The sequence below is a fragment of the Camelus ferus genome, chromosome 8 (genome assembly GCF_009834535.1).
Source record: "Camelus ferus isolate YT-003-E chromosome 8, BCGSAC_Cfer_1.0, whole genome shotgun sequence".
Classification (NCBI taxonomy): Eukaryota; Metazoa; Chordata; class Mammalia; order Artiodactyla; family Camelidae; genus Camelus; species Camelus ferus.
Genome location: NC_045703.1, coordinates 46,610,634 through 46,632,296, shown reverse-complemented (window position 1 = coordinate 46,632,296; position 21,663 = coordinate 46,610,634). Strand labels below are relative to the sequence as shown.

Below are 21,663 nucleotides of genomic sequence, written 5' to 3'. Positions count from 1 at the left end.
ACCTTTTTTAGGGGAAAAAGAACAACAAAAATAACAACAACAACAACAAAACATAAGAGAAGGAATGTAGTGCATCCACAGTGAATATCTTACAAGATTTATCCAAATGACCTGTACAAACGAGGCCTAAGCAGACACACACATACCTTATATAGCTCTGTAAATAGGACTTAGTGGCCAGCTCAGTGAATTCCTCATTCTACCAGGGGGGGAAAAAAAAGCTCTCTAAAAAAGCATTTGCTAGAGAAACACTTGCTTACAAGACAAAATTAGTGCATCTTAACCATTCTGCACACACATTCAAAGACCTTTTTTTTTCCCAATTCTGACCTGGTGTCAATCAAAAGGGTTGGGATAAGACAGGTTTGGAAGAAGTTATAAGAAGCCACTATTTCCACTTTACCGCCCAGGCACACACAAACATTTGCTGAGTCATTTATAATAGTGTAAGAATTCAGATCCCATAGCAGGAGTGAAGGACTAAGTGTCAGCCTTTCCCTTCGAATTTCCTGGCATTTAATGGTCCATATCACAATATAAACAGACTTTTGAGTCTGTGAATGTCTTGGGTGTATTCATTCTTTCTGTCTCCCTCCCGCTTTCTGTCACTCTCTTAATAATCTTTTATTTTGAACCCTTCAAAAGAGTTTTGATCATAAAGCCCCAACCTAACTTTACAATTCACAGCATATTTTTCCCTTCTGCGATTCCATGTTCTGTACATTTCAATATGCTCCTTTCCTCTTAGCCAATGTTAAAACCATCCCACTGGAGCTAAGTATGGACTTTTGAGACTTCAAGGGACCATGTGAATTTTATAGTAAAACCAAATTCTTTTTATAATATGTCCTGATATTTTTAACAACACAGCAAAATAATAATATACTTGTCATGCTTGTGGAGAAAGAAGAAAATCAAGAAAGAGCAAAAAAAAAAAGTACCAATTCTCTGAGAACTGAAATTTAACTAACTATCATTAAACCCTATGAAATAAGTCATTTTCATTATGATCATCATTTTATAAATGGAAACTCAGGCAAATGGCTCCTACTTGTGACTTCCCTAAAAGTTGTGAATGGCAGTTCCAAGAATACAACCCAGGTCACCCAACTGTAACCCAGCCCAGCAATTTATCCCCTGAATGAATGAGTCTCTCCACTTGGCTGTACATGAAGCTGTTGGTAGTGGCTCTTAGACTCTCCAGAGGATTCAAAAATTCCCAACCATTCTCCCAACTACCTCACCCTGCAAGTCAAGAGAGCTCAGCACAGAGCCCACATGCCACCTTGGGTGAGGTTCCAGCTTCATATCCCTACCCTTCCCCATCCACCACACCTTTCCAACCATTAGTGGTAGATGTAATTGGGGGTTTCGGTCTTGAAAGATTTCACTGTGGCTTCCCACATATTTTGGACTTTTAAAATCATCCACAGGGGAAGAAAAAGTTGGGGGCCAAGTTGCCTTTAATACACATGTGGCTATTAACATAACTTGGAATGTTCCTTCTTTAAATAGGAACTTTTAAGGCCTCTTCTCTTTGAGGAATGTTTGGAAAGAATGTTAAATAACAATGATGAAAATTCTTCCTGAGCTTCAGAGGCCCCCATCGCTGGCCATTCACACTGTTGACATGCAACTGCACTGTACAACATGTGGATTGCTTAACGAGGTAATTGTGCACAGATGATGTGGTCTGTGCTGAAGTTGGAGTAATTTTTTTTTCTTGGCTCTTTTTCAACAGAATGAAATGAAACTTGAAAAAATGTGGCTGGTTTAAACAGGCTGTTTTCAAATTATAAATCTATAATGTTTCTGAAAGCGTGTCTTTGCATCTGAAACAGATGTGTTGATCTTAAACCTATACATTGAAGCATCAACAACTACAACGAATCTACTCATTGGTAAGACCAGTGTCAAGGGATGTAGCACTACACTAGGGAAGAATCGGCATAATCCCGGAATCATTCTCTTCGCATAAAATGGTAACTGGAGTTATTAGCAAAAAAGCAACTAAACTACAGATTCTAAACAAAAGCACAGTTAATTGAGTCCTTAGTGAAGCTAACTAGCAATATTAAGAAATGGACTTTACTCGCCAGATTTGATACCTGCACACAAGCAGAGGGAACGAAACCTATTCTTTCCTTGACCTGATCTCACTCCTTTAGGCTACAGACTCCGTGAGTAATAAGAAGTAACAATGGCTATTCATTGATCTGTAGAGAGTTACTAAAATATATCATTTACTGACATGCAGGTATAATGGGGTACAGTGTTTTTTGTTACATAATCAGATTTTTTTTTTACTGCAATACAAACCAAGTCCATTTCACATTTGACAATTATAGGTTTTAGTATAAGAAAACTCACTTATTTCTCAAAGACCCACAACTGTGTTTAAAACTTCCGAAGTAAACCCCAAGCTTCTTGCTGGTCCCCTCCTGCAAGGCTCCTTTTTCATTCCAACACATAATCATCTGCTCTGACATGACAACAGACCGATCTTTCTGGAAGTGTTGATGCCCACTCATCCCTTTTCCCTCCCTATACCCCAACAATAAAACTGCTACATATATTAAGAGAAAACAAAGCAAGAGTGCTGGAAACCTCTCCCAGAAAACCGCAGCTATCCTCAGACCCCTGGCTTTATCTCTCTCTTGTCTGGGCCGGGGCATCCAAACCGTTATTTCAAGTGACAAATGATCACATTCCTACATCCCCAGTATGGAATTCAGGGATTTGCAGGTGTGCTTCTCCTTCTTGGGGATTTCAAGCAGTTAAAAGCAACCAACTCCTTTTCTGCTCTCTGAAGAGTTTCAAAGGCAGACAGCCTCTAAAGTGAAAAACCATTACAAAAACAATAAAAAGGAAACCCTTTCGAATTTTTTAGGAATCCCTGCTGGTAGCCTCTTCAGCTACCTACCTCCTACAAAGGATTTATGTCAGTGGGTAGCAAAGGCATAGCTATTAGAAACAGAAACGAGTGGTATAAAAATAAAATAATCATTGCCGGAGTGTTTTGAAATGATATAAATCAGGAGTGGTGCGAACAAGCAAGAGGAAAAAAAATCCTATTTGGTACTGGAAATACTGCGCTTTTTTTTTTTTTTTTTTTGGTAAGCTGGAGTGTGCCAGCTTTTTCAGACGGGAGGAATGCTGAGTGTCAAGGGGTCAGGATCAATCCGGTGTGAGTTGATGAGGCAGGAAGGTGGGGAGGAATGCGAGGAATGTCCCTGTTTGTGTAGGACTCCATTCAGCTCATTGGCGAGCCGGGGCCGCCTAGAGCATATAAAAGCCTCAGGCCGCCCGCCCCGGCCTCACACAACAACTCTTCCCCGCTGAGAGGAGGCGGCCAGTGCGACTCCCATCACCGGCGACCCACCGCCTCCAGCCCGACGGCAGCCGTCCCGGCCGACTGCTCCAGAGACAGCAGCCCGGCGCGTCCAGGCCCCCGCCTCCGGCCCGAGCCCGCGCCGCCCCGCCCGGCCCACCGCGCCGCCCCAGTCCCGCCGCCGCCGCCGCCGCCGCCGCGCTCTCCGCCCGCCGCCCGCTCCGTCCGCAGCGCCCCGACCATGTCCGCCGCCGGCCTGGGCCCCGTCCGCTGCGCCTTCGTGCTCCTGCTCGCCCTCTGCAGCCGGGTAAGCGCCGGAGACCCCTGCGGCGGCGGGAGCCGGGGGGAGGGACTCGGCCGGACCAGGGGTGGGAGGGGGGACCCCGCGACGCCGAGGGGCGTGCGCCCGGCTGACCGCCGCCTCCCTCTCCCTCCCTCCCTCCCTGTGCAGCTCGCCTCCGGCCAGGACTGCGGCGGCCAGTGCCAGTGCGCGGCCGGACCGGCGCCGCGCTGCCCCGCCGGCGTCAGCCTGGTGTTGGACGGCTGCGGCTGCTGCCGCGTGTGCGCCAAGCAGCTGGGCGAGCTGTGCACCGAGCGCGACCCCTGCGACCCGCACAAGGGCCTCTTCTGCGACTTCGGCTCCCCGGCCAACCGCAAGATCGGCGTGTGCACCGGTAAGACCTGCAGCCCTGTCCGCTCTCCGCCTCCTGGGACCCCTCATCCTGCGCCCCTTGCCCTGAGCCGCTACCGCCACCACCGCCACTGCCGGCCAGGGCGCCGGGGGGCACTCGATGACCTGCCACCTTCTTCCTTAAGGCCACCTTCCCGCCAGAAAATAAAGCCGCTCGAATTGATTCCCTTCCTCCGACTGTTTCCAGCCCGCCCCCTGGAGCCCCGCTTCTAGCTCTCATCCCGGACGCGCTTCCTCTTAGAGGCTCAGGAACCGATGCTTGACCCCTGCGTCCCCCCCTCTTTTTCCCTTCTTCTCCTTCAGCCAAAGATGGTGCCCCCTGCGTCTTCGGAGGAACGGTGTACCGAAGCGGAGAGTCTTTCCAGAGCAGCTGCAAATACCAGTGCACCTGCCTGGACGGGGCTGTGGGCTGCGTGCCGCTATGCAGCATGGACGTCCGCCTGCCCAGCCCCGACTGCCCCTTCCCGCGGAGAGTCAAGCTGCCCGGGAAATGCTGCGAGGAATGGGTGTGTGATGAGCCCAAGGACCACACAGTGGTAGGCCCTGCTCTTGCCGGTGAGTTGAGTCTTCCTCAAAGTCAGCCCTGCGATTCTCCCCCAGCGGCTGAGTCGTGACTTCACCAGGGGAGAGGGGGAAATATCTTATCCTGGCGTCTTACCTCGTGTTTGTGTTCTCTGCTCTCACAGCTTACCGACTGGAAGACACGTTTGGCCCAGACCCAACTATGATTCGAGCCAACTGCCTGGTCCAGACCACAGAGTGGAGTGCCTGTTCCAAGACCTGTGGGATGGGCATCTCCACCCGCGTTACCAATGACAACGCCTTCTGCAGGCTGGAGAAGCAGAGCCGCCTCTGCATGGTCAGGCCTTGCGAAGCTGACCTGGAAGAAAACATTAAGGTACATGTTTTGCTCCTCCTGTTAACTCATTTTCATTGAACAGGAGTGGACAAGACAAAGTTAGGTTTCTTACCACCTTTATTATTATAGGCCTGTTATCTCCAAAGCTATCTAACCATTGAGCTGTTTTGCTGGAATGAGATGTTATGTAATAAGAACCACCAGTTTTTCCACTGGGAGGTCCTCCAGTGTTAGTTCATTCAAGACATCCCAAAAAAGGCTGTGTCTATTTTTGGAAAATTGGCAAATAAACTCAAACTTCCCCTGCTCAAAATGTAAACAGAAGTCAGACAACCCTAAGACTCGGAGCACACAGAGGTGGAAGAAAGCCACACCCTCTTGCAGAGTCATTGATTTTTCTCTTCTCCCTTGTCTTCCTTAGAAGGGCAAAAAGTGCATCCGGACCCCCAAAATCTCCAAGCCAGTCAAGTTTGAGCTCTCTGGCTGCACCAGCGTGAAGACCTACCGGGCTAAATTCTGTGGGGTGTGCACAGACGGTCGATGCTGCACCCCACACAGAACCACCACCCTTCCCGTGGAGTTCAAGTGTCCGGATGGGGAGGTCATGAAGAAGAACATGATGTTCATCAAGACCTGTGCCTGCCATTACAACTGTCCCGGAGACAATGACATCTTTGAGTCACTGTACTACAGGAAGATGTATGGAGACATGGCATAAAGCCAGAGAGAGTGTGAGAGACATGAACTCTTTATGCTGTCACTTGAACTGATTCACATCTCATTTTGGTGTAAACATAATTTTAGTAGCACAAGTTATTTAAATCTGTTTCTCTAACGGGGGAAAAGACAAATTCCCACCAAATTCAAAATATTGTGCCATGTGACATTCAAACAAATAGTCTATCAACCCAACACAGGTTTGAAGAAAGTAAGACTTGACAGTGGGACTGTGTTAGCATATAGCACCAGGATGTATGCTAGCAGCAGTGGGAGGGCATCTTGTCATGTTACCCTAGTAATGTGCCTGCTGTTTGGAGTGTCATTGAGAAGGGAAACTTGCACATGCTCATTGACCTGCCTGTAGCTCCGGCGACAGCTAGGATGTGTGTTCTCCAGCCATCATGAGGCTGAGTCAAGGTCTTCTTTAAGTCAGAACAACAGATTCAGCTCTGACATTCTGATTTCAGATGACAGTGTTCAGGAATCAGAATCCTGTCTATTAGACTGGACAGCTTGTGGCAAGCTAATTTGCCTATAACAAGCCAGATTTTTTTTATTGATACTGTAAATATTGTGTGTATATATATATATTTGTACAGTTATCTAAGTTAATTTAAAGTTGTTTGTTCCTTTCTGTTTATGTTTTTAATGCTTTGGTATTTCAAGTGTTAGCCTCAATTCTGAACACCATAGGTAGGACGTAAAGCTTGTCTGATAATTCAAAGCATGAAATGGATATTCAAATGGAAATTCTTTTCAGTTAGAGAGACAGGCCATCAGTACAGGTTGTTTGCTGAAGGTGAGGCAGCAATGTCTCTGGAAGTCTGATTTGTAGGTTGGAAATGTGGTAGCATCACTTTTAATGAACAAATGGCCTTTATTAAAAAATAAGTGGCTCTCTATAGGTGATTGGTTTTTCCACCTGGAAGCATTTGTTTCTAATTTGACTATGACTGTTTTTTGGACAGTTTATTTGTTGAGAGTGTGACCAAAAGTTACATGTTTGCACCTTTCTAGTTGAAAATAAAGTATATATTTTTTCTATAAAGGTCTCAGGTATTCATTTACTCTCTAAACATTTCTGAGTTTTCTTGAGTAAAAATGGGAAGCTTTTGTTTGTCTTAAAACAATTCACTTATAATTTTCTAAATATCTTTGATCATCTATTCTAATCAGTTGGTTAATCCCTTCAGTAGAATTTTTACACAAACAGATTTCACACTGAACCAAGTATCAAAAATTTGCAGGCATACGCACTACATTGAGCACACAGGCAATTTTTGTTATCTTCACAGTACGTTATAAAAACCCAATTCTCCAGATTATCTTGGTCTCCACCAATCCCTATTGTATTATGCTTGATCCTGTTTACATTTAATACCTCTCTGGCCTTGTAGGCATTTCATTTCCAACCCATCATCACAAACTAACCTATATGCCTTTCACATAGAAAATTTTTAAGTATTTTTTTTAATTTGTATGCTCTACTGTAGATCTGTTTCTGAATTTCAATGTCTTATTGTTAAAACAGAAAAAGTATAAAACCTCCATTAAAATGGAACAACTTAGTAAGTCTTATTTTGCATAATTCTGTTTTCTGTTGCCATGATAACCAGTCACAAATAGATGATGGGATAAGTGGAGAAAGAAGGATAAACAAATCTTCCATTCATTCACAATAATAGAAATTTACCTTAAATTAAAAGCTTCTCCTCCATTTCCCCAAGTTTTTCACTTTATCAGATCTCAAAATCAGTAGTTTGCCAAGTGGTTTGTAAGTGACAAAATGCAATCGTTCAAGAAGCCCTGTGTGGAAATGGTATTGGACCTCTTCAGGTCTCTACTGAGAAGTCAACTGAAATAAGTGGCAAACAAAAGAAATACTCTAGGGACAACGAGAAGCCCCATTCTTCCCAGATCATAATAGCTGTGGATTTGAGGGGAAAAAATAGTTGCAGACAGACTAACCCATCACAAGGTAATTAGCAATGTTGCAGCCAGTGTCATTCTAAGAGACAAAAATACATCTGAAAATAAAGACTAGTTCTACAAACAGTGCCCATGCCACAAACCAAAGGGAAAACTTCCTGTGTTCAAAATGTGAAAAGTGTTTCTGGTCAAAACATTGGATTTTTAGGATCCACCCAAATATGTATATAGCAACTGCTGTCAGCAGCTGCACCCCACTTCCCCAAATAAACCCACATGCAAACATACACTCACAGGCAGAGCACATTGTTTGGTTTACATTTCCTTTCTGTCAGTTGACTCCTAGCTACAAAGATTGAAGGGCCATGGTAAATGAGCCTGTTTTAAAAGGAATTTGAGACTTCTGGGAAGATAGAAATAATAATAGAAGCATGAATTTCAGATTTTCCAAATCTCCACATTAAAAAAAAAAAGAGTAGATTGCAAAATCAAAACAGTATGAGAAATATTTATACAAAATTAGATGGCAAAGTATCCCCTGAACCCCAAGATATGAGTGGGGGAAAATCATCAACCACCACAAGACCTGTACTATGTCAGCATAAATGAGAAAAAGCAAAGGAATGCACCAGGGTATCTGATGCTTCTGAGAAGAGGAGAGCTCCAAAACAGCCAACAGTGAAGCAGAGGAGACCAATGTGAGGACAGCTTCTGAAACTGGTAGGGGTCTTGCACATTCCAGCAAAACTTACCAACCAAGGCTCTCTCCCAAGGGAGGAATCTGCATTCTTGGGAGTAGAATCAAAATTAAGCAGGTCAGAGACAACAAAGATATTGAGAGAAAAGCTCCAGGTAAAAATGAGAAGAGAAATAGGTTCAAAATCTTAAGAAGCAAACTACCATATTTTTAATACTACATGAAAACAACAAACGAGAGAGCTCTGTGAAGTTAGAAGAGCTATCTAAACCAAACCTCCTTCCCAAATAAAGTTCAGGAAAACTAATTTCACATTGAAAAAAAAAATTATCAAAACCAAATACAAAGACATTATGTGAAAATCAGTAATAAAGGAGAAAATAACATTCCTACAGATAATAAAAGCACACCAGAAATACGTGCCCAGAAAACATGTCAGAACAATAACCTGCTAATATTAGAAATCAACTATATTTAAATTTAAGAAAAAATATTTGTTGAATGAAAAAAAAAACTATAACCTACTATTTCAAAGGAACATAAAGAAAATAACACTAGCCATAAATGATTAAAAGGAAATGACTAATGACATAAATAGCAACATAAATCAGAGTTAGTGTACCTTGGAAAATGGTGACAAACCTCTAGAAGGAATTAGAAATAAAGGAAATATTAGAAAGCTAGAAGACACACAGAGTGAACAAACACAACAGATAACTCCTTAAGAAGAATAGATGATGAGAAAGGAGAATTTTTCGAATAAAAAAGAAAAAGTTTCAAGAAAAAGTGATAAATATCTCAGATAGGCAAAAAAGATCCAACATATGGATAGTAGGAGTTCCTGAAGAAGAAAAAAAAACAAAAATTATAAATCAAGAAAAAGGAAATAAAAAGTGATGTGAAAGCACATATTGAAAGAGCTTACCATATACCTAATACAAGCAACCAACACTAAGACGTAGTCTAGTAAAATTGCTGGAATATAAAGAAAAAGGAAAAACTGTTGGGACATCTAAGCAAAAAGAACAGACTCTTATAAGTAAAAGAAAATTAATTTATTATTCTGATAATGATAGAAACACTTCATAACAAAAATTATAACAACATATTTAAGATACTCAAGGAACAAAAATATGAGCCAAAGAATTTTTATCCTTCAAAACTGATATTCCAAATCATATAAGAACTTAGGGCATATAGTTCCTGTGAACCCTTTCTGAGTTGCCTAGTAGAGAAGAAGCGCAAAAAATGAAAGTATCTGAGAGATGTTAACTTAAGGACTGGTGGTATAGCTTATCTTTAGAACTAAGAGTAAATGAAGGTTAAAGAGGAGAAAGTATAGTTTAAAGCAGCTATATGCTCTGACAGTGTAGAGTGCAACCACAAAAGACTGAGGGAGAGAATGAACATAGCATATCATACACACACACACACATACAAATATTTAACTCCCTTAATTGTTGATAGTGGTGTTATTCAGAGACTGTGGGTGTGTGATGTAGGATAAAGTAAATGAGCCATTATTGATATTCTAATGCCATCCCTAGTGTTGGTGAGTACTAGGATTCTTCACGAGGAAGTCACAAAATACAGATGCAATATAAAAGTAGTTATGTCAGATTCCGTAGTCCTGAATTTGAATTAGAAATATCAGCAAAAAATACAAAAGAAATAAAAAGAAATGTCAACATAAACTTATGATGTATTTTATCTTTTAAAACACATGTACTCATACACACAATTATATATTATACATTTTTTTTCCTATGTCTGCTCACTGAAAAATCTTAGCTACAATGACAACTCAAAAGCAATGAGCATCCCCAGGCCCAGATTGTGCTCTTGAAATGTTCATTTTTTACTAGAAGAAACTAGGACTTCTTGGAGAAAGGCTGACTCCAAGACTGGGGTAAGAAATGTGTAAGATGCATTTATGCAGGGAACACCTCTTCACGTTGAATAATAATGAAGTTAACAAAGACCACTAAGATCATACTGAAAGAATTTAAGAGGTAAATTGAAGAGACTCCTACTAAAGGTGGGACAATTTGAGCTTCTGTGAGAATAAGAGTTGCAGTGTATTAAGCCTATCATTTATCCTTAAATTCATTAGCTTATCACAATAGTTAAAGAAAAAAACTCTAATTGGTCACCAGAGAATAATAGGGAATCTATTGTATCATACACTAAACGTAACATTTCCATGATTACTTTGGTATCATATCCCTGGTACTCTACACAACTCGTGGCGCCTATGTCTGGGGTTGGCCCGATCTGTACAACCCCAGACGTAATCCAGAGATGACTTTTAATAGACATAAAGCCTGTTGTCAATGGTATTCACCCTGTGACGTTCAATTTAAAGTAATTTTATATTCTTTTAAAATAACGTTCTATAATTTTCCAAATTTTCAGAATGAACATGCATTATTTTATTATCAGAAGTTTAAAAAAGAAATATTTTAAGTCCTCATTTAAAAAACAGCAAAGACTATGCCAAAAAATGTTAGAAGTTTTCATGATTTCAGATTTAGATAAACAGCTCACATATACAATTCACTATGCCTTAATTTTCCATGTGCCTAGGAGCATGTGAAACACACAGATAGCCTCTAGAGAATTCATGTATTTGTGTATATTCAGTGTAATCTCTTAGCTCATTTTCCAATTCCATAAATAAAATCATGGAAGATTTTCTTCTGTAAATTTATAAGAACTATTCTTTACCTCATGAATCATACTGATTATATATAGACTGTTGCTAAGACTAAGAATAAAGTAAACAACATAAAACATAGTCAGATTCCAAATCTAAATATAGGGTCCAAAGCAATAGACATGGAGACCCTCCTCTATGTTAGGTATTTCAAAGGTGGACAAAGAAGAGTTAGTAAGAAATGTAGAATATCATTGATCCATTAGAATTTACATCTCAAGAATGTAAAACATATTAAGACTTGCATTAGATCAATAAACTCCAACACAGTTTTTTGTCAGCACGGTTAAAACACGTAACTTGGATAAATATACTAACTTTCAAAAACCTTATGGCAGCATCTGCTAAAGCTAAACATAATTTCCTGTGACACAACAAACTTCTATTCCCAGGCATAGATCCAAAAGAAATGAACAACATACACACACAAAATTCTCTGAGCAGTTTTATCCACCCAAAAACTGAAAACAATCCAAATGTATATCAATAGGAGAACATGTAAAATGTAGAATCTTCATGCAAAGAATAATAAATAAATCAATATAAAAAGAACTACTGATATTATACTGAATGATAGAAGCCAACACAAAGCACATACGCTATATGATTTCACCTACAATGACATTGAAAAATAGGCAAAACTTATCAACAAAGATAGAATTCAGAATAGTGGTTATTTTGGAGGTGATGGCATGAGAAAACTTGGCATACATTTATTATATATATATTATAATTCAGTTTAAAAGTTTAAAAATTAAATAAATGAATTCAAGCCCTTTTTTTCTTCTGCATGCTCTTTTATCGTCTTTATAATATCTGCGATATTGTTTCTTTCGAGCATTTTTTTAAAAGAATGTTGTGAAAATATTAACAGGGATCATCTCTAGGTTATTTTTTCCATCTTATAATATTTCAGGTTTTCCAAATTGTTTACAAAAAATAGTTATTACTTTGTAATTGGAAAAAAAAACTTCTTTATATTTCAGATAATGATCTCCTGAAAAAGTACACATAGTGCATGTAACAAGTTTTATTGCACAATGAAACTACTGCAGCACCATATGTATGGAAAATGAGACTGAGAAATTAAAGGAGAGAGAAACTCCAAGCTAGAATTACCTATAAGAAGAAAATTTCCCAAGATGCACAAAAATCTTAAGGAGCCATTGGATTTCCCTTTTAACATCAGATGGACTGACACCAATTTTTATTTAAATCTCAGAGGACAGGTTGATGTCTTCCAACGGTTTTTTTTTTATTAGTTTATCAGTAGTGTTTCATTAAAACATAATTCCAAAATGAAACTAATAAATAGAAACCATGAAACTGTATATTTGATATACATTTAATGGGACTCAATAAACATCATTTAATTAGAGTGCACAAGATTTTTAGGTGTCTGAAGTCCCTTGTGAAAAATAATTTCTCACTATATGAGTTCTGCTTCAGCAGTAAGGGTTATCAGCACATTTTATTATCTGTGTGTGTGCATTCCAACAGGAGACAGACAGGCAAATGGATACAAAATACCACTTTTATGAAAAATAAAAATTGCCTTTATACACTGCCTTTATCTAATTAAAACAAACAAAACTGAAAAGCTAGAGACACCAGCTAATAAAGTATCCTGGGTGGAGCAGGAGGAGCTACGAGAAGGGAGGAAGGGGTAATATTTTCAATAATTTTTACTCAGATGGGAATAAATAACAATTTCAAACCAAGCCCAGCTGTCTGATTTTAAAAAAAACAGTTGCTATGTATAGACTCACTTTCATATAAGAAACCAGGCTTTGTGAATGTCACTTTGGGTATCTGGGTCCTTTCCCTGAAAAGACTGGGCTATGAAGAAATACCACAGTGATTACATCTTAGTCCAAGATATAATAAACACCAGGAGAATAATAATAAGGCCCATGAATCAAACTGGTTGGGAAACATCTTCTACTTATTACCTTGTATTTTCAAATGACCTCCAGTCAATAATCATCTTCATAAAAATAATATAGAAAGTTTAGAAAGTACCCAAATCTTTGGGAAATACAGACAGATTTAACACAAACCATATAAAATCCAAGATTCAGTGCAGCAATTTAAATTGGAAATTGTGATCAAATTTTTAATTTATACATCTACATTGACTGCTAACAATGTTGACTATTCTCCATTTTTCTGTCCAATCTATACTGATGTATTCTGTTTGAGATTGAAGTCCTTTAAATTGAAACACTTATTAGCATTAAAAAAAGACAAACTATTATTCTTTCATTTTTTTTTCAAATGTTCTTTTGTATTATTCCAGAGGGATTTTTTTTATTATTATTAATGAGGATAGCCCCAACTCCTTATTTTTCTCCACAGTCTGAATTCCTCTCTACCTAAATTCTTTCTGATCTGTGGTCATTATTTGTTGTATCCTCTCTAGTGAGCTACTATAAAGTACTGAAAATGACATTAAACCTAGTGGCCAAGGAAATATTTTCTACATGACTGGGTTTGTTTGTTTTTTGTTTGCTTTTGCATTTTACTTGTTTGTTAGTTTTTAAACTTAACCCATAATTTGGGGTGATGAATCCCAGTGCAAAAATTATTTCATGTCACTGATAATTTTTAACTCAAGGCAAGTTTGTATGTTTATGTTCAGGAGCTCTGAGAAGTCTGAGGCAATTCTCAGACCTCCATTTGCATAGGTACCACAATATAAGAATGCGATGAGAGAAGGAACACGTGAGGGGCTTGAACAAAACACTAAATTTCCCTATATTTGGAGAGAAAGTTATGGTCTTTATGATGTGACCATTGGTAGATACTTTTCAAAGAAGACAGGAGCTTTGCTGGAGCTCCAGGGAAGTCAATTCACGTGTTGTACCTTGGTCAACAGCAAAAGAAAGTGGGATAGGCTGCTAAAAATGATCTCCTGAGTAATATTATACACATTCTTAGTTCACTTATACAGTTTCCGGTGGCTTTCATTCTTTTGGTACGAATCTTTGTCAATTTTCTATCTTTTCGTGGTAGTCTTTCTGTTACTCTGTTGCAAAGATGGTTGTCTAGTGACCTTCTACACACAGAGATTGCTCAGCTAACTGGAGTACACAGAGGACCCCACAATGAGAAAACACTCATCAGTCTTTCAAGCCAGAAGCCCAGCATCTCTGTCTGTGGGACTTTCCTACCAGAGGTATGTAAAGCAGCCAATGGACATACAAAGGACTTTGAAAGTGCATTATGGCATCTTAACTGCCCCTAAAGGGCTTAATAGGCAGGCTGAGTGGTGATGGAAATCTAATGTTCCCATTAGTTACTGAGGGAAATGAGCAGCTTTTTAAGAAGATGTTTGGGATTGAAGACTTTAAAACTAACCTTTTAGAATATAATGGGATTCCAAGGAAATAGATGTCAAGAGCTGCTGGCAATCTCTTGGAAGATCTGCTGGGAGGCGCTGCTGCTGGTTGGGACCTGTGATAATGTGGGTGGCCACTGGAAGCTGATGCTATGGAAATTCATGCTGACCACTGTTGGAAGTAGTGGCCAAGAAGTGGTCACTGCCAAGAGCAACAGCCAAGACGCTCTCCTGGGAGATGTTGACTGGAAGCACCATTGGGTGTATTTAATAGAGAGCTAGGTCTGGGGATCATCTGCTTCAAGGGTTTTTTGAGGGAAGAGGTTGTTTGTTTTGTGTAAACATGCTTAGGTGAATCATCATTGATGTTAGGAAAAAAGAGAAATGCTATTGGTCTTATTATGCTCCACACTAAGAGAACCTCATAATTTCCCTCAAAACCCACTTCTCCCTGTGACTCCTCATTCCTATTAATAGCACTATGAATCTACTTGCTCTCCAGGTGGGAACACTCCATTATCATGGAATCCTCCACTTTCCTTTTACTCACACTCAAATATTTTAACTTCAACTTAGAGATACATTTATAGAGAAAGTAATCCCAGACCCAATCATAAGAGGAGCCCCAGGCTTTTGTGAGTCTTACCTCCAGGAGCTCTGTGAATATTGGAGGAAAATCCCCTCTTGCTTCATGCAGGGGAAAGGGAAAAGTGACATCCTGCACTAAATATAATTTTCAGTTGTTAATTTTTTGAAGGGTGCTTATAATTTTACCTTTGAAATTGTTTGGCTATAAGTGATTTATGGTTGGCTATGATTTGTCACTCAGCACTATATCTACTTAGAAAATATTTCAAAGTAAGAAATTCCAAATTCCAAAAATATATTCAAATGCAATGAAATTTTATAAATACTAAATTTGACAATTAATACAATTGACATGGTTTTATGTAGAGAGATTTTAATTAAATATCTATTGCTTTCAATTTTCCAGTTTCCTTATCTTATTTGGAGCCACACGTATTTTTTTTTTTTTTGGACTCAAACATTCTGGGGGTGGGGTGGGGGGCTCTAGGATTTGGGCACATGCTGCCCAAAGCATTAAATGCTTTATTCCAGAACTATGCTGGGTGAGAAAAACACATCCTTAAAACATGGAGCCCAGAGACAGAGCTTTGAGAAGAAATTAAAAGTCAGATGTTGCCCGAAGGTCAAAGAGTAGAATCTACGTGTGAGACAGCAGGACAAGAGTGGGAAATTTTGAGATGGAAACTGAGGGATAGGAGTGAATGGGAGAAGCGTGGAAAAAGATGCTTAAGCAGTAAGGTGGCAGCAGGCACAGGTGCTCTGTGACCTCTGGGGAGGTGGGAGCTGCTGAAAAGCTGGTTTTTAAGTCCAGCACATTTTTGTGGTTGACCTGGGACAAAAAATGTGCCTTGTACTTTCTGATCCTAAATGACTGCCCCCTCAAACTCCAGAACTCCTGCGCTGGTGTATTCTTAGCCTCTCCACTTTTCCGAGAGTTCTTTGAAGTGCCCCTTCTGGGCTCCTTGCAGGAGCTGCTCCCTTCCCTGAGTGGCCCCAAGGGTTCCTCCCTTGGATGTTGGCTGTCCTGATCTTTCAATGAAGGATCACTGACTCTGAAAAGCCTATTTCCGGTTCTTGGTTTAACTTGTCGAATGGAGATTGTCTATTCAGTAGTTGAGGAGTGGTTTCCTTCTGGAGGTACAGCTGTGCTACTGCTCCCAAGGTTCAAAGTGGTGTCTACATCCTACTGTCGCTTTATTACTCTGCTACACTAGCTCTGTTACTCTCAGAGTCATGTGACCTCAGTGATTAAAGGATTTCTCAGACCGTGATAGAGCATCTCAGCTCTCTGATTTTTTTCCATTTCCCATTGCATTCATGTTTCCAGTCTGAAGAAGATACCAGTAGGTTTCCATTTGATTTTGAAACAGAGATGATACGCCGTTAATAAAATTGTTTCCAGAGCTTCTCTTTAATGACAAAATGAGGTGTCTTTTCACTTAATCCAAGCAAAGAACTTCTGGAATCTAATCACTGTTTCATATTTCTATAAAAATACTTCTTCACCATATCCTGATTGATGAGGACCAAGATGATGACCCCCAGGCCTAACCTCGTCTCTTCTTCATCATGGAACATGAGGACATTTTCTTGAGCAATTTCTGATCACAGAGCTACTGTGGAGGTGTCTGTTCATGATAAAGAAGTCTTCAGAGGAGACATGGCTGCTGGCCTGGATCCTGGGCAGATGTGGGGAAAGTTGAGAAGATGGAGCAGAGCACATCATGAGAGAGGCTTAGTGGGGGGAACCCGGAGCTGAGGGTCCTCTGGATGCCCTAACCCACCAGGCCAGGCTTTACGTGAGGAGGCCGTCTCAGCAGACAGCACCATCAAAGGCCACTAGCGGTGCACTACCATGTGAGTGGTGTCCCCTGGAGTTATGCAGTGTGTCATCTGTGTCACTGTACACTGTGGTCCTGACAAAGGGACCTGAGCCTGGTACAGAGAAATGGTGTTGGGAGCAGCACAAGCTAGCAGAGGGTGGAGCCTCAGTTGTCCTGGGTTTCAGAACAGGAAGATGGAAGTGTTCCTGCAGCTTAAGGCTTCATGGAAATAACTTTACTCCACACTGTCCAGAATGGCAGCCCCTGGCCACATGTCAGCATTGAGCCCTTAAAATGTGTCTAGAGTAACTGAGGAACTAATTTTTCAACTTTATTTAATTTTAATTAACTTAACTTTATGATTGACATTCAGTTTAGTTATCAGAAAACTTTTATGTATGATTTGTTTATGTGGAATAACTGTGTATATGAATCTAATATTTAGCTATAAATTTTATGAAATCTAAATGCATCAAATATTTCCCCCCAAAATTTAGTGTCCAAATTGAGATGGGCTATAAGTGTAAAATACACACCAGATTTCAAAGATTAAATATGAAAAACATGTAAAATAGATCAATAATTTTATATTGATTTCACATGTTTATTTTATTGGGTTAAATAAAATGTATCATTAATATATTTGATTATATGGATTCATATATTATTAAACTATATTATAAATAAATTAATATATATTTAAATACAAACATGTTAATCATTTATATATGTATGTAAAATAGCATTTATTACATAAATATATACAAGTAAAATTAATATATTTTAGAACATATTAATATGTCATTGCAATTAATTATACCTATTTCTTTTTACTTATTAAATGTGACTTGTAGAAAATTTTAAATTACATATGTAATTCATATTTTTATTGTCCAGTATGGCTTTATTACATATTCATGCATATCTTTTAGATTATTAAATAAATATAATTTTTAATAGTCAAGTACTATGCAAACTTTTTAATAAGCTCTTTTCCGTTTCCTAGTATGTGAAGGATATTTTGTCGTGTAAATAGACATTCATCTACATCTTCATCAGGACTAAGATAAATGAGATACTTGAGCTTACTAAGCAAATTAAATGAGTTGAATCTCTATACCTTATTAGGCATTTTCTTAAAATATTGATGGCAGAGAGCTAGGAGGTGGGGGAGCCATGGACCATTCGGTGAGATGTGTTTTTAGGAAGCAGAGTAGAGACTTGGACGAAAAGAGTGTTTACGAGCTAAATCTTTCACATTACACTTGCCCTAGTTGCAGTAACAATAACAGACTATTATCTGTCAGTAGTAGCCATGGGCTATTCTCTCATAGGAGCTTATGATCAAGCAATAATACTATTTTTAGGAGATGACTCCGTAGAGTTAACAAATCATGAAGTAGCTGCAGACTGCCTCTAAGCAACCACCACAAAACAGACTGATGGGACTTGCTGCACGTAAAGTCTTATAAGAGAACAGGGATTAGTAAAGCCTCAAAATAGATTTTCTTATAAGAAACTTTCCCTTTAAATGTCAACTTTTGAAATTCAACTCAAATACAGCAAATCTAGACTTCTCAAAATAAAGAATAGTTTGTACATGTGCTTACACACACTGGCATAGAAAGGTTTAATTACTTCACGAATTTCCAGATGCCAAACCAATAGTAAATGGCACCAATATGCCTTGCACAATCAAAAATTGTCCAGAGACAGCATTCACTATCAATGCTGCTTCTCAGAGAGGTAGCATGGTAGTGTGGAAAAGTCACGAGTTTCTAGCATCACAAAGACTGGCATTTAAATCCTGGTTCCACATTTATGGTTGTGTGGCCTTAGGTAATTTAACCTTCCTAAACCTCAGTTTTCCCATCCGCAAAAAGAAGCAATAATAAATGCCTTCTATATCAATGTGAATATCAACTTTAATATTGTATTCAATGAATTCTTTCAATCAGTTATTATGTATTAAGCACATAGTGGCTGACAGCAATCAGTAAATATTCTCTTTTTTCCACCTTATGTTACCTAAACATCTAATGCCATTACATAAAGAATATACAAGTAAAAGAGCAGAGAAAAGAAGAAAATAAAAATCAAGCATGATATCCTGCCACAGTGGACTAATGGGACTACGGATAGTTTGGTTTTTTTTTTTTTTTTCTTATTTCACTTGCCTATAATAATTTAGTTTCGAAAGACATTTCTGTGGGAGTTCACTGCAACATAGTCATTTGCTTTTTCCTTTAATTACACCAATATTTGTGAGCATCTGAACACATGACTGGAAATTGATGATTGTCACTCCCGCATATTAGACCATTATCTGCAGAAAGATGCCATAGGAAGCACTGAGTCTCTGCATTTAAAAAGTAAATAACAGAACAAGACCAAAGTATACACTTATTCTGAAGGCTTTATCATCATATCAAACATATAAAACACCCCCACGTTCTTAATTAAACATACAGCTAATTATAAGAATTGAGGTTAGTTGACTAATTGACATATTGTTTTGTGCTGTAGATAGTGAACTATCTATTAATTGTGATTTACAGTTTGGCATTTTCTTTCTGTGATTTGGAGACAAAACTTTGTTTTTCAAATTATAAGCATTTTTGTAGCCTTTCAAAATTTTATGCACCCGGGCAAGCACTGTATCAGAGTACTTAGCAGATGAAAGACTGCATGCATTGTAAGGCAGGGCTGCTTAGACTTGAGTGACAACAGACTATTGGTCCCCACCCTGCGTTTTTGACTCAGCATGTCTGGGTGGGATCTGAGACTCTGCATAGCTAAATTCCCTGGTGATGATGATACTCTTAGTCTAGGGACCACACTTTGAGAACCATTAGTGTTGTGGTTGTGACTACTACAGCACAGACAATCAAGAACAGACCATAAGTGAGGGGAACCACACTTAGGTAAGTAAGGATGTGTGTCGATATAAAAAAGATATTTGATTTTTACCTCAAACCACTTACTGCGTGGCAAGAGTTAGTGCCTGAAAGACGTGGTATTGGTACAGAGAACAGCGGACTTCTAATTTCTTAAATTAATTGGTAGACTTCTCTTGGGAAAGTTACTTCCCCTTTCTGGGTCTCAGCGCTGCCTGCATGGAGTAGATTTTGAGTATAAGTAAATTACGAAATAGTCACAATTTTGATGAAATTTATTGTTATTATTATTTTGGATTAAGTGAAAAGTGAAAAGAATGGGAGCTTAATATCCCTGAGAGAAATACATGCAGTCTAAACACTTTCAAAATAGGCGGGCAAGAATCTGGGTGAGAATGAGCCGGTTTGCACAGTGGTTGGCTGAGGCGCAAAGGCCCTCAGGATAAGCTACTCTGTCACAGCTTTAGAAACAGTTGCTGAAAATTTGAGAGTGAACTAAAAGAGCAGTAACCTTGCTGTCCAAAGGAGGGTACCAGCAAGGAAAAAATTGTAGCTGTAAACAACCATCCCTGGAACCAGCAGGACTCGTGCTCAACAGCGACACCATGTGGCAGTGACTGACAATAGCTGTGCTGGGGGACAGAGCAGTTCTCTGTCTGGGGCTTGGAGAGGACCAACTCCCTTTGTATTAAATAATCCGTAGGAGTTCTCTTAAATAATTTGCTGGAGAGAGTGAGGCCTCAAAAGAGAGACATTGGACTATGTCAATAAATTCAGTTAGATTTAAAGTGCTTATGCAGAAAAAACAAACATGACCATATTTCTACACTAAAAAATGGTGATTTGTTCATGCCTGAACTATATTATTTGTTTCTGCCATGAGGAGTAGGAGGCAGGACTCAGTCTTCTATCTCCAGACTCTATAGCTGGGACCAGTGTTACAGGTCCCAGTCTGTTGTCATGTGTGTCTATGGATGCTAAGGACTGCTTGAATGATGTTAGGTGTTAAGTATTTGCTGGGTGGATTTCTATTTCTGGGCAGCCGGCAACTTGAACATTCTCTCACTGTGTCTAAATCTCGAAATTCTGGATGAAATATAGCCAACATTCTTTAAAATGCATGGTTGAGCTGTCAAGAAAAAAAGGAATTCCATAGGGCCTTCAAATAATATGAAATTAAAAACTAAAGCTATGAGTGCATAGTAACACTGAGGCTATCCTGGGAGAGAAGAGAGTCTGGGGTCTTAGCACCCACATGGACACAGAATATGAAGCTCTGATGTCTGGAGGTGGAGAAGAAAGTAAGACCACTACCACCCTGCCCCTCCTCCAATAAAGCCACTTCAAAAGGTAGACTAGAGAAAAAAAATCAGCCTACTAGCACAGGAGAAACAGTTCTGTCTGCCTAGATAGGGAAAAAAGTCTCCTCTGACAATAATAGTTGTGAACCTTCCTGTGATTGGTTTAAGGTTTGAAATAGCACTACCTATGTTGTCTGGGAAACTCCAAGCTAGGAGATTAATATAAAGGTTAGTCCCAAGATGCTAATATCTTCCCTGTGCCTGACTAAAGCAAATTAGAAACCTTTTTGGAGAGGCATATTCCCAAACTAGGCTGTGGAGAATTCCCATGGATAAAGATGAGTTCACAGTTCAAAATTATAAAACATTAATAAAAATAATCTCTATGAGAAAGAAAAATATCATAAAATGCCATATAATATCAATCATATATGGAATCTAAAAAAAAAAAAAAAAGAAGGCTCTCATGAACTTATCCACAAAACAGAAACAGACTCACAGACATAGAAAACAAACTTACGGTTAGCAGTGGGGAAGAGGGTGGGAAGGGATAAATTGGGAGTTCAAGATTGGCAAATATTAACTAGTATATACAAAATAGATAAACAGCAAGTTTCTTCTGCATAGAACAGGGAACTATATTCAATATCTTGCAGTAACCTATAATGAAAAAGAATATAAAAATGAGTATATGTATGTACATGCATGACTGAAACATTATGATGTACACCAGAAATTGACACATTGTAAATTGATTATACTTCAGTTTAA

The 21,663-nt window shown here is 39.1% G+C and overlaps 1 protein-coding gene across 1 annotated transcript; it reads left to right on the top strand.

Annotated features, from left to right (window-relative positions):
- The first annotated feature begins 3,449 nt into the window (after positions 1-3,449).
- CCN2 (cellular communication network factor 2) lies at positions 3,450-6,649 on the top strand. Its single transcript, XM_032484934.1, has 5 exons — positions 3,450-3,638; positions 3,783-4,005; positions 4,326-4,577; positions 4,709-4,920; positions 5,303-6,649. Exons 1-5 carry the CDS (start codon positions 3,573-3,575, stop codon positions 5,597-5,599), a joined length of 1,050 nt encoding a protein of 349 aa, XP_032340825.1. The 5' UTR covers positions 3,450-3,572; the 3' UTR covers positions 5,600-6,649.
- Positions 6,650-21,663: the final 15,014 nt, after the last annotated feature.

Excerpts from the sequence above, each read along its gene's own strand:
- CCN2 (XM_032484934.1), top strand. The coding sequence starts at position 3,573 with ATGTCCGCCGCCGGCCTGGGCCCCGTCCGCTGCGCCTTCGTGCTCCTG. Across the intron at positions 4,578-4,708 it reads GGTAGGCCCTGCTCTTGCCG|CTTACCGACTGGAAGACACG; the intron begins GTGAGTTGAGTC and ends CTGCTCTCACAG. Across the intron at positions 4,921-5,302 it reads ACCTGGAAGAAAACATTAAG|AAGGGCAAAAAGTGCATCCG; the intron begins GTACATGTTTTG and ends TGTCTTCCTTAG.